The 12,653-nt window shown below is 44.8% G+C and overlaps 1 protein-coding gene across 2 annotated transcripts in view; it reads right to left on the bottom strand.

Annotated features, from left to right (window-relative positions):
• Window positions 1-758: 758 nt before the first annotated feature.
• Window positions 759-12,653, bottom strand: part of C16H1orf21 (chromosome 16 C1orf21 homolog) — a 240,703-nt gene continuing 228,808 nt past the window's right edge. For both annotated transcript variants that reach the window (XM_052653486.1, XM_052653485.1), the window contains one exon: window positions 759-1,550. In XM_052653486.1, the coding sequence (XP_052509446.1) occupies window positions 1,512-1,550 (39 nt within the window). In that variant the 3' untranslated portion in view covers window positions 759-1,511. The remainder of the gene's footprint in view (window positions 1,551-12,653) is intronic.

The raw sequence follows: 12,653 nt of genomic DNA, 5'->3' as shown, positions 1-12,653 counted from the left end.
CTGATAGTGAGGCCTTTTGTGTTCATAACCCCACAAAGAGAAACATACAGTGCTTTTCCTGTGTTTTACTTGTGTGTGTGTGTGTGTGTGTGTGTGTGTGTGTGTGTGTGTAACAAATCCAATCCTGGACTGCTGGCGTGGCATTGAACAGGGTGCCCTCCCCCAAAAGTAACAAAGAGAACTCTCGTCAAAGCTGTTGGATGTGTTAAAAAAATACAAAAGTTATTTTCTCCTTTTGATTGCTATTTACTTGTGACAACATATGTGAAAAATATTACTTCTGTCTTTGAGAAGAGATCATTCTCTTCATAGAATATGGAAAAATAAACTCTACCAAACCCACAGTTTACGTTCCCCACTACGGCCCGGGGCTTTGGCTTTCGCATCTCTGGAAATCATCACCAGTGTCAATGGAATACTACATTTTCCAGGCGGCAAACGCTTTTCACGGCACCATCCAGTGCTGCCAACGAGAGAATGGAAGTGGCAAGGCTCACGTGACATCTTGAAGGGAGAGGATTAGGAAGTAGGGTGGTTTATTTGCTGACAAAGTGAAAGGTAACGGGGTGGTTTCAGGCCCTCCTAACAAGCTGTGGGGTGTCCCCCTCATCACCTCTGACCACTGCCAGCACTGAGCTTGCGTGGTGGGTTGTACATGGTGGCAGGGAGCCATGAAGGTGCCATTGCTAGGAGGACTCAGCTTCTGCACCCAGGATCATCATGAAACACTGAGCTGGATGAATGGGAGAAGACAAGGATACATAAAAACAGTAAAATGTTTATTTTCTTAGAAAAAAAAGTGGGCAAGAGGGATTCAAAATGATTGTGATCACACTTCCGTCTGCATCTGAGCAAAACTGATGTTGCAAGCTTGATCTTTGATTAAGAGACCCAGGAAATGAAACCACCTGCTGCTCGCTCCTATGTCACTTCCAGGAGTCATGTCACGACATGCTTGGAATTGATAATAGCGTCTCTACTTCTTCTTAGCAGAGAAACTAGGCTTGCCATAGCAACCATCCCATCTCCAAAGCGCAACACTGCCAGTGAGAAGCAAGGCTCTGGACTGCTGGGGGAGGCAGGGAGGGAGGGGGAAGGAGGCGCTTGTCTTAGAAGCGGAACCAGTCTAGAATAGAAGCTGGACATCTGAGTTCACCACTACCTCATCTTTTAGAAAATAGGTTGGAGAGCATCTGTAAAACCCAACAGTATCTTTAAGGTGAAATTGCAGAATTTTGCTGCAGACCTGGACACTGAGAGAAGTGAAAAGTTGCAACAAGTTTTAACTAGCAGCAACAAAGAAAGTTCGATAACAGTTTTTGTTTGTTTTTAGCAATATTCCTTTGCAAGTTCATTAAGAAACACTGTAATTTAATGGGGCATACGATATGGAACGATCTTCTTTTGCTATAGTGCTGTTCGCTGAAGAGAACCAACCTTTGCAAAGATTTCAACTGGGGTGTAACCTATTTACACAGTAGTAGCTCCCGGTTTGACTGGTAGGATTGGTGCTATGTGATATCTTCTTCTTCCGAACAATAATCTCGACCCTTGAGAGGAAAAGAAAAGAATAAGATGTGAATGAGAAATTCAAAGCAGAGCTTGAGATAGTTATCTGCAATCCATCTTCTCAGTTTATGTCTCCCTGCAATGAAACCCAGGCTCCAGCAGTGACTGCTGGGCATCAGGTATGTAAGTCATAAATACACATTGACCAACTTGTAAACTGTATATACATCGTCGCTTCAAAGTTTTACCAAACTTCTAATAAGCCTTTGTTTTGTATTGGTAGGGCTTCCCTGATACCTCAGTTGGTAAAGAATCCACCTGCAATGCAGGAGACCCTGGTTCGATTCCTGGGTTGGGAAGATCCCCTGGAGAAGGGATAGGATAACCACTCCAGTATTCTGGCCTGGAGGATTCTGTGGACTGTATAGTCCATGGGGTTGCGAAGAGTTGGACATGACTGAGCCACTTTCACTCACTTCACTTTGTATTGGTAAGGATTTATATTATTCTAGGCACAGATAAGACTCAGCCTTTCAGCACATAATCACCAAATGGATGATCCATTCAGGAGACCAGTTTGTCATGAACAGGAGAAAACACAGAGAACAGTGAGCAAGACCCTTTCTCCCAGGGCCAGGGCTGCTAGCATTCCACAGCTGCACCTCCAAGCCCAGAACTTAAACAAAACAGGTTACTTGAAGGCTTAAGAACGACATCCAGTTGCTGCTTTTGAACATATATCGTCCTCTCTCCAGCAGGGTATATAGTCTATGAAGGCACAGTTAGGTCTGGGATTTAAGTTCCACATGTCCCGTCACTGAGTGTCTTGGTCAAAGCACACAGTTCTGTGATCTGTAATCCCTCACAGAGCATGGGAACAAGTCTCTGCCCTGCCTGTCTCACAGTGTCACAGATAAGGGTTTTGAATAAAGTCACGTATCCATACTATTTATAATCTTTGACCACTTCCTTTCTTTCTTTAAGAAAAAAAAAAAAAAGAGGAATGTATTGGAAAGATACAAGGGTATCCGAAGAACAAGAGGCTCAGTAACCGAGGTTGAGAAGGGTACATGTAGGATGACAGGGGCCTTGCCTCCTGAGAGAGGCTAATGTGACCGAGTTCCAGTTACTTTCAGTCTGTGTCTGTTTGTTGTTTCTGATTTCCTGGAGTGACAATCACACTGACTCAACAGGACTTAGCCCTTGACCCCTGGATCACAGAGCTGTGAACAGTGGCCATCAGGCAATGCTCAAGTTTGGTGAGTACATGTTGGGTACCATGTTTAGCGCTTTTCAAGTACTATTGTGGCTGCTTATTCTGCCACCACAGCCCTAGGTGTCATGCATGGTCCCATCTCCCATTTCTCAGATGAGAAAAGCAAAGCCCAGAGAGTCCCAGAAGTTTTCTAAATTCATAAAGCTTTTACACAACATCCAGTCTTTGGCAGGTCATGCACACATCTTTAACTTTCTTATGGGTGGTATCTGGGGTTTGGTCTCTGCAAACATCCTGTGCTAATATCTTAGGGTTTTGTAGAAGTGACCATAGGCCACGTCTTCTTCTCAACAGAAGTGGGAGCCATGTCCTGACTGTCTAAAGTACTTCTCATCCAAGCCTCCCCATGATCTAGATAAGGATGGGAGAAGCGTATGGGGAGGGGCTTGACCATGGCTAGGGGCAGGGCAAAAACAACTGGCTTAGCAGCAGTGGGGAGAGGTGGAGCTCTTTAATTAAATTAAATTACTATTATTATTTTGGCTATACTGTGTGGTATATATGATCTTAGTTCCCTAACTAAGGATCAAACCCACGCCCCCTGCATTGGGAACTCAGAATCTTAACCACTGGACCATCAGGGAAGTCCCAACCTCTTTCTTTTTAAATATACACTACATTTTTCAATTTGTGGGGGAAACAAGTTCCTTTAAAAATGACACTTTCTAAATACCTACAAAAAATAAAATTTTCTAAATTTTCTAAAAAATTAGAAAATTTTCTAAATACTTATTTCTAAATAAGTCTAAATAAATAGGCTTATTCCTAAACATATCTAAAACATACAGAAAATAATAAGTTGGCATACAACTATTTCTCAAATGCGTGGTTTGTTTCTTTGTCACAATACTGTTTAGGAAGTAGCTCATATTCTCTCAATATTTCAGCATCATCATAGTGCACGGCTGTACCACTTGGCTGGGTGGTCACCCTGGCTTTGTGACATTAACTCTGAGTACGTTATCTCCCTGCATCTCACTTTCCTCATTTGTAAAACAAAGATAACAATGGTACCAACTTCACCTGGCTGCTAAAGATTAAATGAGTTAATAATAGAGTGATTCGGTCCTGCCTGGCACATAACTTTATACATGTTGTATGTGTCACACACAAATACATGTGTGTTTGATAAGTAACATGTTGCCACATGATGAAGTCTTCAGGGCCTGTGAGCGCGTGAGGGTGGCCTGTCCCCATGCTAACTGGCCCCAGATGGCTTGTTCTCGTTGGCTGAGTCACCACTGAGCATGCTTCTGGCTTCCTCTATCACACTAGCAATTCTCACCCTTGCTCCTGGCAGAGTTTTTGAACCTGGTGTCATCTCTAGGCTTGCTCTACTTGTTGTATGAAAATGTCTCCTGGGCAGGGTACCAATCCTGACAAAAGAAGTGTGCACTCAGCAGTCTTCTTCCCGACCCCTCCCTGGTGAGGCCGCCCCAGCAGATGCCAGCTGTTGTTGGCCTTGACCACCCCGGAGACACTCCCTGAGCCACACGATGGGGAGCTAGGGGGTCCTCATGGACCCGGAGCGTGGGAGGTTTAGTCTCCATTGTGGGAAATGGGACACACCCACAGCTATCAGAAACAACTCACTGGGCACAGAGAGCAGGCCTGTGGGTGGGTGCTGGGTGGGTGGAGGGGAAAGTGGACTCGCGGAGTTTCCACGGAGGTTTTCTGAGGGAAGGAAAGATGACTCTCCCCACGTGTATGTGGACACGCACGCTGTTATGTGACACTGGGCACATCACTGGGCTGACATCCTGGGGATAATCATGGTCTCTGTCTCACTAGGTTGTGATCAGGATCAAAGGGGAAAAATATAGTATCTAGCAGGTGGTCAATAACTATCAGCTGCTTCTGTTATTACTACTGTTGCTGCTGAACCCCGTGTTTGTTCAGGCCATGGCAGGAGATTAGGGACCACCTTCCCTGTGGCTGATGGGGGGTGTGAACTGTCATCACAAATGGTAATCTGCCAGGTGTCGGGGAATCCTTCCTCCCACCTCAGCCTTGCACCCCAGATGGACCAGGACTCATGTGCTCCAATAAAGCTTCTATGGCAGACACCTAGGTCCGTTCCCTTCTGACGAAGCCTCAATCAGAGCAAAGGCCCAGCTGGCCAATGTGGGGTTCATAGGGCACCTCATCCACAAGGAAGGACTTGGATGCAATGATAGGCAGACAGACAGACAGACACACACACACACACACACATGAACTAGTGTACTCAATGATAAAGCAGTCTCCAGCTCTGTAAATGAGTTACAGGGTTATGCAGAGGGAGTGTTTCAGACCCTCCAAGAATACTGTTACCATAAGAAAGTGCCCTCTTTTAAGGGGTAGAGGGAAAAAAGGATTATTATGACATTACATGAAATCATGTATGTGAAATTTTGAAAATTGTAAAGCACTTTAGAATTTAAAGAACCTATCATTCTATGCAAAAAAGAATGTGCCCCCTTTTGAGGGACAAATCTCTGTAAACCCTCTGTGTCAACCCCGAGCAGCAACTTTCATTTTCCTAGCATTTGCTCCTCTGAAATTATTATTATGACTATGAGCAGGAGAAAGAAAATGGCATCAGCGGCTTTGCAGACACTATTTCATTGGTGATTCACACCAACCCTGCAAAGTAGGTAAGAGTCCTGCACGCTGTTACTTGTGGGGAAATCTCAGCGAAGCCCAGAATCCTTGCCTCTTTCGTTAATGACTATAGTGAGCGGATGACTCAGTTAAATTCAAATCAGTTTTATTTTTGTTATTTTCACCTGTCAGCAGTTCTGAGAACCAATTATTTTATGAATAGAAAACTTGGAAATCAAAAACATGGAGAGTAAGCGCTCCCATATGGCCAAGTGTCATTTTAAGGGGAACCTGAGAAAACTTACGGAGGCAGCCCCATCTCAGCATCACATGGGACCCCACCTGCACATTGGCTCTACCGGGCAAGATAGGGAGCTTGTTACTGTAATGTGACTTCACATCTCACTTAAAGTTTTAAAGAACTGTGCTAAAAAGAGAACCTTAAAACCTTCAGCTGTCGAAGACAGGAAGCAGGAGTGAGCTGGGTGTGTGAGCTACACAGCAATTCTCTCAGCCCAAAGCATGCCCTTTCCCCTCAAAGGGATGACAAAATGGAAGTCTTTGTAGAGACGCTTTATGCAGCCAGAATTAGGGGCTGGTAGACACAATTCTGCCCTTGTGCAAAGGATACAGTGAAAGCTACAGAGTCAGGTCCCCACGAGGCCCCCACAGCGTGAAGAATGGAAGCTCACGATGATGCTGACAAGGAGGGGTTGTTTGAAAAAGCAGAGGGGCATGTGGTGCAGATTCAAAAAAATCTTAAGGAGGTTTTGCGTACCATGGCTCAGATGGTAAAGAATCTGCCTTCAGTGCAGGAGACCCAGGTTCGATCCCTGGGTCAGGAGGATCCCGTGCAGAAGGGGATGGCTACCCACTCCAGTATTCTTGCCTGCAGAATTCCATGGGCAGAGGAGCCTGGTGGGCTATAGCCAACAGGGTTGCAGAGTCAGACACGACTGAGCAACTAACACTTTCCCTGACCACACCCTTACTCTGTGTATTTTCCATGTCCTCTTCGATTGTCTGCATGATTTTCTTCGAAACTGGAAGTTTATGTCAACTCCTACATTTCTAAGGTTCTAGGATAAGGATTTTCTACTTGTTGAAAGGTCTAGGCTTTCAATTAGCAATATTACAGTGTAGTGAAGGAAAGGGCATTGTCATGATGTTATGTTCTGCTAGTTTAAAGAGGACCAGCTCAGAGACTGACTTCAAATAAAGGAATTATTCCTCCTAAGTGTCTAATGTACTTTTTCTCCTCATGTTAAGTAGGCAAATAGGCTAGGGCTGGCTGTCAAGTTTCCAGTATGAGTTTATCCCAGAAGTCTCTAGTTCTTCTCTATAGACGTGTGTGCATTTGGCCTAATCCATACACACTGAGCATGTAACAGATAGCTGTGAACTGAGTATTTCCCCAGTGGGGCAGTCTGGACCAAGATGAAAGTTCCCAAGAGGAAGCAGTGAGCTCGTTTTCCCATCTGTAAAATGGGGACAGGAGGACCTAGCTTGCAGTGCTGTTGTGAGACTTAGCAGTCATTACACATAGGTGTTCAGCAAAGCTTGGCACATGGGAATTAATAAATTATAGCTCTCATGATGATACTGAAAAATGAGATCAGCAGATCCAACTGTTAATAAACTGAGTATGTGAGAAACTGGGCTCACCGCTGGATTGCTTCTTGGCATTCAGGGCCTCACACAAGTGGCGCCTCAGGGCCTGGGTACTATTCCTTCCTTCTCCTTTCTGGCTGATTCCTCCTGCCCTCAGACCCCATCCGTTACTTTGCTTTGTTTAGTGAAAGTTGCTCGGTGGTGTCCGACTCTTTGCGACCCCATATACAGTCCATGGAAATCTCCAGGCCAGAATACTGGAGTGGGTAGCCTTTCCCTTTTCCAGGGGATCTTCCCAACCCAGGGATCAAACCCAGGTCTCCCACACTACAGGCAGATTCTTTACCAGCTGAGCCACAAGGGAAGCCCAAGAACACTGGAGTGGGTAGCCTATCCCTTCTCCAGTGGATCTTCCTGACCCAGGAATCGAACCAGGATCTCCTGCATTGCAGGCAGATTCTTTACCAACTGAACTATCAGAGAAGCCCCTGCTTTGTTTAGACCTCTGCTCAAATGTCACCTCATTGTCTTCACTGAGCTCGTAACATAAAACAGCTCTTCTTACTCGGCTTCATTTTTACTTATATTACCTATCTTTACCTGACATTAGGAATAAATGAATTTGTTTCTTTACTGACTGTCTTCCCCTTGAAGAGAAGTATCTGTTTTCTGCCCTGCTGCATCCCCAGGGCTTAGATGAGCGCCAGTGACATATTAGATGCTCAATAAATATTTGTTGAATAAATGAAAGCAGGAACAGTATCTAGAGAGATCTGAGATTCTGGAGTTGGAAGAGGACCTGGAGGTCTTCCTCTCTGACCTCGCACCTAACATGGAACAGACCTCCAATGACCACATTATGGGCAGGGAGCCTCCTCTTTTTCACTGGAATATGTCAGATACTTTCCCAAGCTGCCCATGAAAGTGTTCAAGAGCTGAGCCCAAACGCTGCCTCCCTGTAACTCCCACAGAATGGCGGACTCGGGGCCTTAGCAACGGGAGGCTGGGTCCTCCCAGACTGAGAGCATCCTCTGGTCCATTACCAGCGAGTAACAAGGTCTCCTCCCAGGTCTCCCTCTCCTGCGTATGTGTCAGCTTTCTCTTTCTCTTGGTGCACCCATCAAAGAAACCACTGGCCCAGAATCAGATATACTAGTAACACAGCCTAAAATAGGTAAGAATTAAGCATCTGACAAAGGAGGTCACCAGAAGTGACAGATTCCAAGAGAAACAATGTGTTAATTCTGAACAAGACAAAACAGAACATGAAACTGAACTTCTGTCAAAGCTCTTGAGAGGGAAATAACTCTCAGCCTCAAAGGCATGGACAAAGATCACAAAGAAAAACAAAAAGATGGACATATTTGATCATGTAAAAACGAACCTTTGCATATATCAAAAAAGAATAAAATAAAAAGGCAAACCTTAGTGGGAAAAATACCAGCAGCATACAATATGTAAATGACAAGTTATATGAGAAGCTCATACCAATAAAAAATTAACCTAACAGGATCTCAGTAAGAGGGAGGGACACAAAGTGGAAATCCATTCAGAACAAATTAAGTCCGTAAACACACAAATAAAAGAATGGTCTGTTTCTGTCATCAAAAAATACAAAGGAAAACGTAGATAGACAGATACTATTTAAAAATTCTTGAGAGCGCACAATGAAATGCAACTCTATAGCCTTGTAAAATGGTATGGCTGCTTTGGAAAGTAGTTTGTAATATGTGTTATGATTCATAAAATTATTAAAACCCTTATTACAGCAATCATTGCTATTGTTAATTAATAGCAATGATAAAACCTAGATACATTAAAAAATATATATATACAGATTGGTTCCCTGGGGCTGGAGGTAGGACAGAGGACTGGCTGTAAGCAGGCAGGAGGGATCTTACTGATGTGAAGGAAATGTTCTAAAACTGAGTTGTACTGATGGTCACACAGTTTAGTAAATTTACTAAAACTCAAAGGGCTTCCCTGGCAGCTCGGACGGTAGTCTGCCTGCAGTTCGGGAGACCTGGGTTCGATCCCTCGGTTGGGAAGGTCCCCTGGGGGACGGCATGGCAACCCATTCCAGTATTCTTGTCTGGAGAATCCCCATGGACAAAGAAGCCTGATGGGCTGCAGTCCATGTGGTCGCAGAGTCGACACGACTGAGCAACTAAGCACAGCACAGCAAGAGAAGGCTGAGGAGGAGGGAGTATGAGAGTGAAGCCCCCGCCTTCACTTAGTAGCTACTTAGTCTTAACGATCATGTTCCAACATCATCAAGTAAGAGCTCTAGGGAGAATTGGTCTTTTCCCCTCTCGGTGGTCCTTCCATCCCACCACCACGCCTTATAGTAATTGTAGCCCAAATGTTTGTTTCCCTTACTACAGGCTGCAGAACAGTGCATGTCCCTTATTCATCTTCGATTTTTATCTTGCTGATAAAGTAACAGACTTCACTGGGAAGCGGCGCCTGGGGAGAGCAGCAGAGTACGGGAACCTGGGAGAACTGCACTCTCATCTTCGTCCTTTTGAACAGTTCACGGAATCCTCGTGCAGTTCAGAGGAGTCTGCTTTAACAAGGCTCAGTTTTGTGTGGAAGCATGCGTTGTTAGGGCTTCCCTGGTAGCTCCTATGGTAAAGAATCCGCCCGCAGAGCAGGAGACCCTGGTTTGATTCTTGGGTTGGGAAGATCCCCTGGAGGAGGGCATGGCAGCCCACTCCAGTATTCTTGCCTGGAGAATCCCATGGACAGAGGAGCCTGGCGGGCTACAGTCCACGGAGAATCCCATGGAGAGAGGAGCCTGGCAGGCTACAGTCCATGGGGTCACAAAGAGTTGGACATGATTGTAGCAACTTGGCATAGCACAGCACATGCGTTGCTGAGCTCATCATAAAGCAGGCTACCTGACAAAGGAAGAATTCCTCCTCCTCTCCCCACACCTCTCTGAAGGACACTGGGAAGCTCTGTAGGTTTCTGGCCTGTGCATTATGTTAACTCTCTTACCTCCTGCCTGCTCCCTTTACGTGATTCATCTTCCTCCTCTCTCTTCCTAATCGTGGGCTTACTGAGTTTCTGTTCCTTGACTCAGTCATCCTTCTTGGGAAGCCTTCTACCCTGTACTGGGGGATGGTCTGGCTTTCTGGGCACTAAAGAATGTCTTGATTAATGAAACACAATTGCCCCAGCTGTATTGTGGTGCAGAATTTAATGGGCCATCCTGATTCTCTGTCCATCAAATACCTTTTCCCACCAACATTTTCCCATGTATCACCATTTAGCAGCAACTTTGAATCTAAGTTTCTGTGGGAATCTTGACATCTAAGCTCCGTCCTTGAACCAAGAATGCAGGGCCATGGAAGCTGCATTCCACAGCTTGAGCATCTGTGAACTACCAGCCAGAATCCAGAACAAAGATGATGTGGAGGAGATGGGAAAAGGGTGGAAAAGTGAAACGCGGGCCACCCCCAGGGGCTGCTGTTCACTCCTCCTCCTGTAGGGCTGTGGGCCAGGAGCAGATGCCCCCACAACCCCCCACCTCTTTCTTGGGGCTGCAAGTGTCAGAGCCTCTTCAACTGGGGAGCGTTTCAGCAGCATTTTCGTTTACAGCCCAACAGCAATTTATAACAAGTTTTGAGGTAATGCCGAAGAAAAGCAGACATAATTAGCTGCGCTGTTCAAGTCTCCTCCCCCGGCTTATTTCATTAGAAAAATCAATCGAGGCATTAATGGCCATGCCTGTCTCTAATGAGCTTTATTCTAATTAGACTCGCGCGTTATTATTTCAGTTGGAAAAAGATCTCGTTAGTAATGAATGGGAGGAGTAGGACAGCCTCTGACTGCTTCTTTGACCATATATAGGAATGATTACCATGATAACAAGCACAGTGACAAGAATCCTAGCAGACTGACCTTTTCATTTCCAAGAGAGAATGTATTAACTAAACAGCTTTAAAACCCCCATGAAGTGTTTATTGGGCTTCCCAAGAGGCTCAGTGGTAAAGAATCCACCTGCCAATGCAGAAGTCTCAGGAGACTCGGGTTTGATCCCTGGGTCAGGAAGATCCCCTGAAATGGCAACCCACTCCAGAATTCCTGTCTGGGAAATCCTAGGATCAGAGGAGCCTGGTGGGTTACAGTCCATGGAGTCACAAAGAGTTGGACATGACTGAGCGACTGAGCAAGCACACGTGAAGTGTTTCTTAAACCCAGATCTTCATTCTACTGGCAAAAAGGAGGATATTTTAGAAACTGTAAGGGACCTATTTCTCAAGTTTTGTTGGATGTTGGCACTCAGGTGACGTCAATGATGTTCTTTTCCCCATGAGGAGGTGAGCAAGGCCTAGGACAGAGAAAAGCAAGGATACAGGACTCGGGATGCCATGTCCCTGGGCCATGTCTTAAGTCAGGGATTGGAGACTTTCTCTGTGAAGGGCCAAACAGTAAATATTCTAGGCTTTGCATTCCAAAGGGCCTCTGATGCAACTCTACAGCAGCAATAAGCATGAAGGCAGCCATAAATGCAAAAGAAGATAAAAGTAAAAGAAACAGCATGGTTGTGTTCCAATAAAACTTTATTTGTAGACACTGAAGTTGGAACTTCACATAATGTTTCACATATCAGAAAACATTATTCTGCATTTTGTTCCCCTCATCCATTTAAACACATAAACCCACGCTTGTCTGGTGGGCTAGATTTGGCCCATAGGCTGTATTCTGCCCACTCTTGTCACAGAAAATACAATTATCATCAGTGGGTTCAGAGGCCCTCTTCCTAATAGCTCAAACAGCAGATACGATTTTCATTTTAAGAAAGATTTCTCTCCAGATGGGGCCAGACTTCTCCAAAAGGCTATTTTATAAAATTGTTCTTATTTTATAAGAAAACCATCAATCACAATTGAAATTAAATTAAAAAATTTTCTTGGAAACCTATCTTCCTAATAAATCAGAACGCCTTCAAAGTTTCACTTAAATCTCTGACCATATGTGTGCCATTTTTATATAGTTTCAGTCCTATGATAAGACACAACTAAAATTTTTTTTCACTTAATATTATAACAATTTCCCCGGTTATACCTGATTCCTCACAATGATAAAAAGAAACAGTATAAAAATTTGTGGTATTTTTGCAGAAGATTTCCAGGTCACTTGATGGATTTAATTCAAAGAGATGTCTTCAATTAGTTTATTCTCAGTATTCTTGCCTAGAGAATCCCAGGGATGGGGGCCTGGTGGGCTGCTGTCTAAGGGGTCGCACAGAGTCGGACATGGCTGATATGACTTAGCAGCAGCAGCAGAAGGTATTAAGAGTTAAGATTTCAGTACCACCCCTTCGCCCCTCACCAGGAGAAGGTACTTGGTGGACTGGAGCCTCACGGGTTCCCCCTAGGATTCACTTCCTGTAGGACATGAAGCCTCATACATCTCCTTTAAGACTCACTTCCTTCAGGACAATGGCTTTAGCAAGTCTGGGATTTCAACCCATATGCCTTAAATTTTTTTTAATTTTATTTATTTGACTGTACTGGGTCTTAGCTGCAGCACATGGGGCCTTCTATCTTCGTTGAGGCATGCAGAATCTTTAGTTGTGGCATGGCATGTGGAATCTAGTTCCTGACCAGGGATAGAACCTCCCTGCATCGGGAGCAGAGCCTTAGCCATTGGGCCCCGATATATC

This window comes from Budorcas taxicolor, chromosome 16 (genome assembly GCF_023091745.1).
Source record: "Budorcas taxicolor isolate Tak-1 chromosome 16, Takin1.1, whole genome shotgun sequence".
NCBI classification, from domain to species: Eukaryota; Metazoa; Chordata; class Mammalia; order Artiodactyla; family Bovidae; genus Budorcas; species Budorcas taxicolor.
The sequence above is the reverse complement of the archived record's forward strand: the minus strand, read 5'-3'. Positions and strand labels throughout refer to the sequence as shown.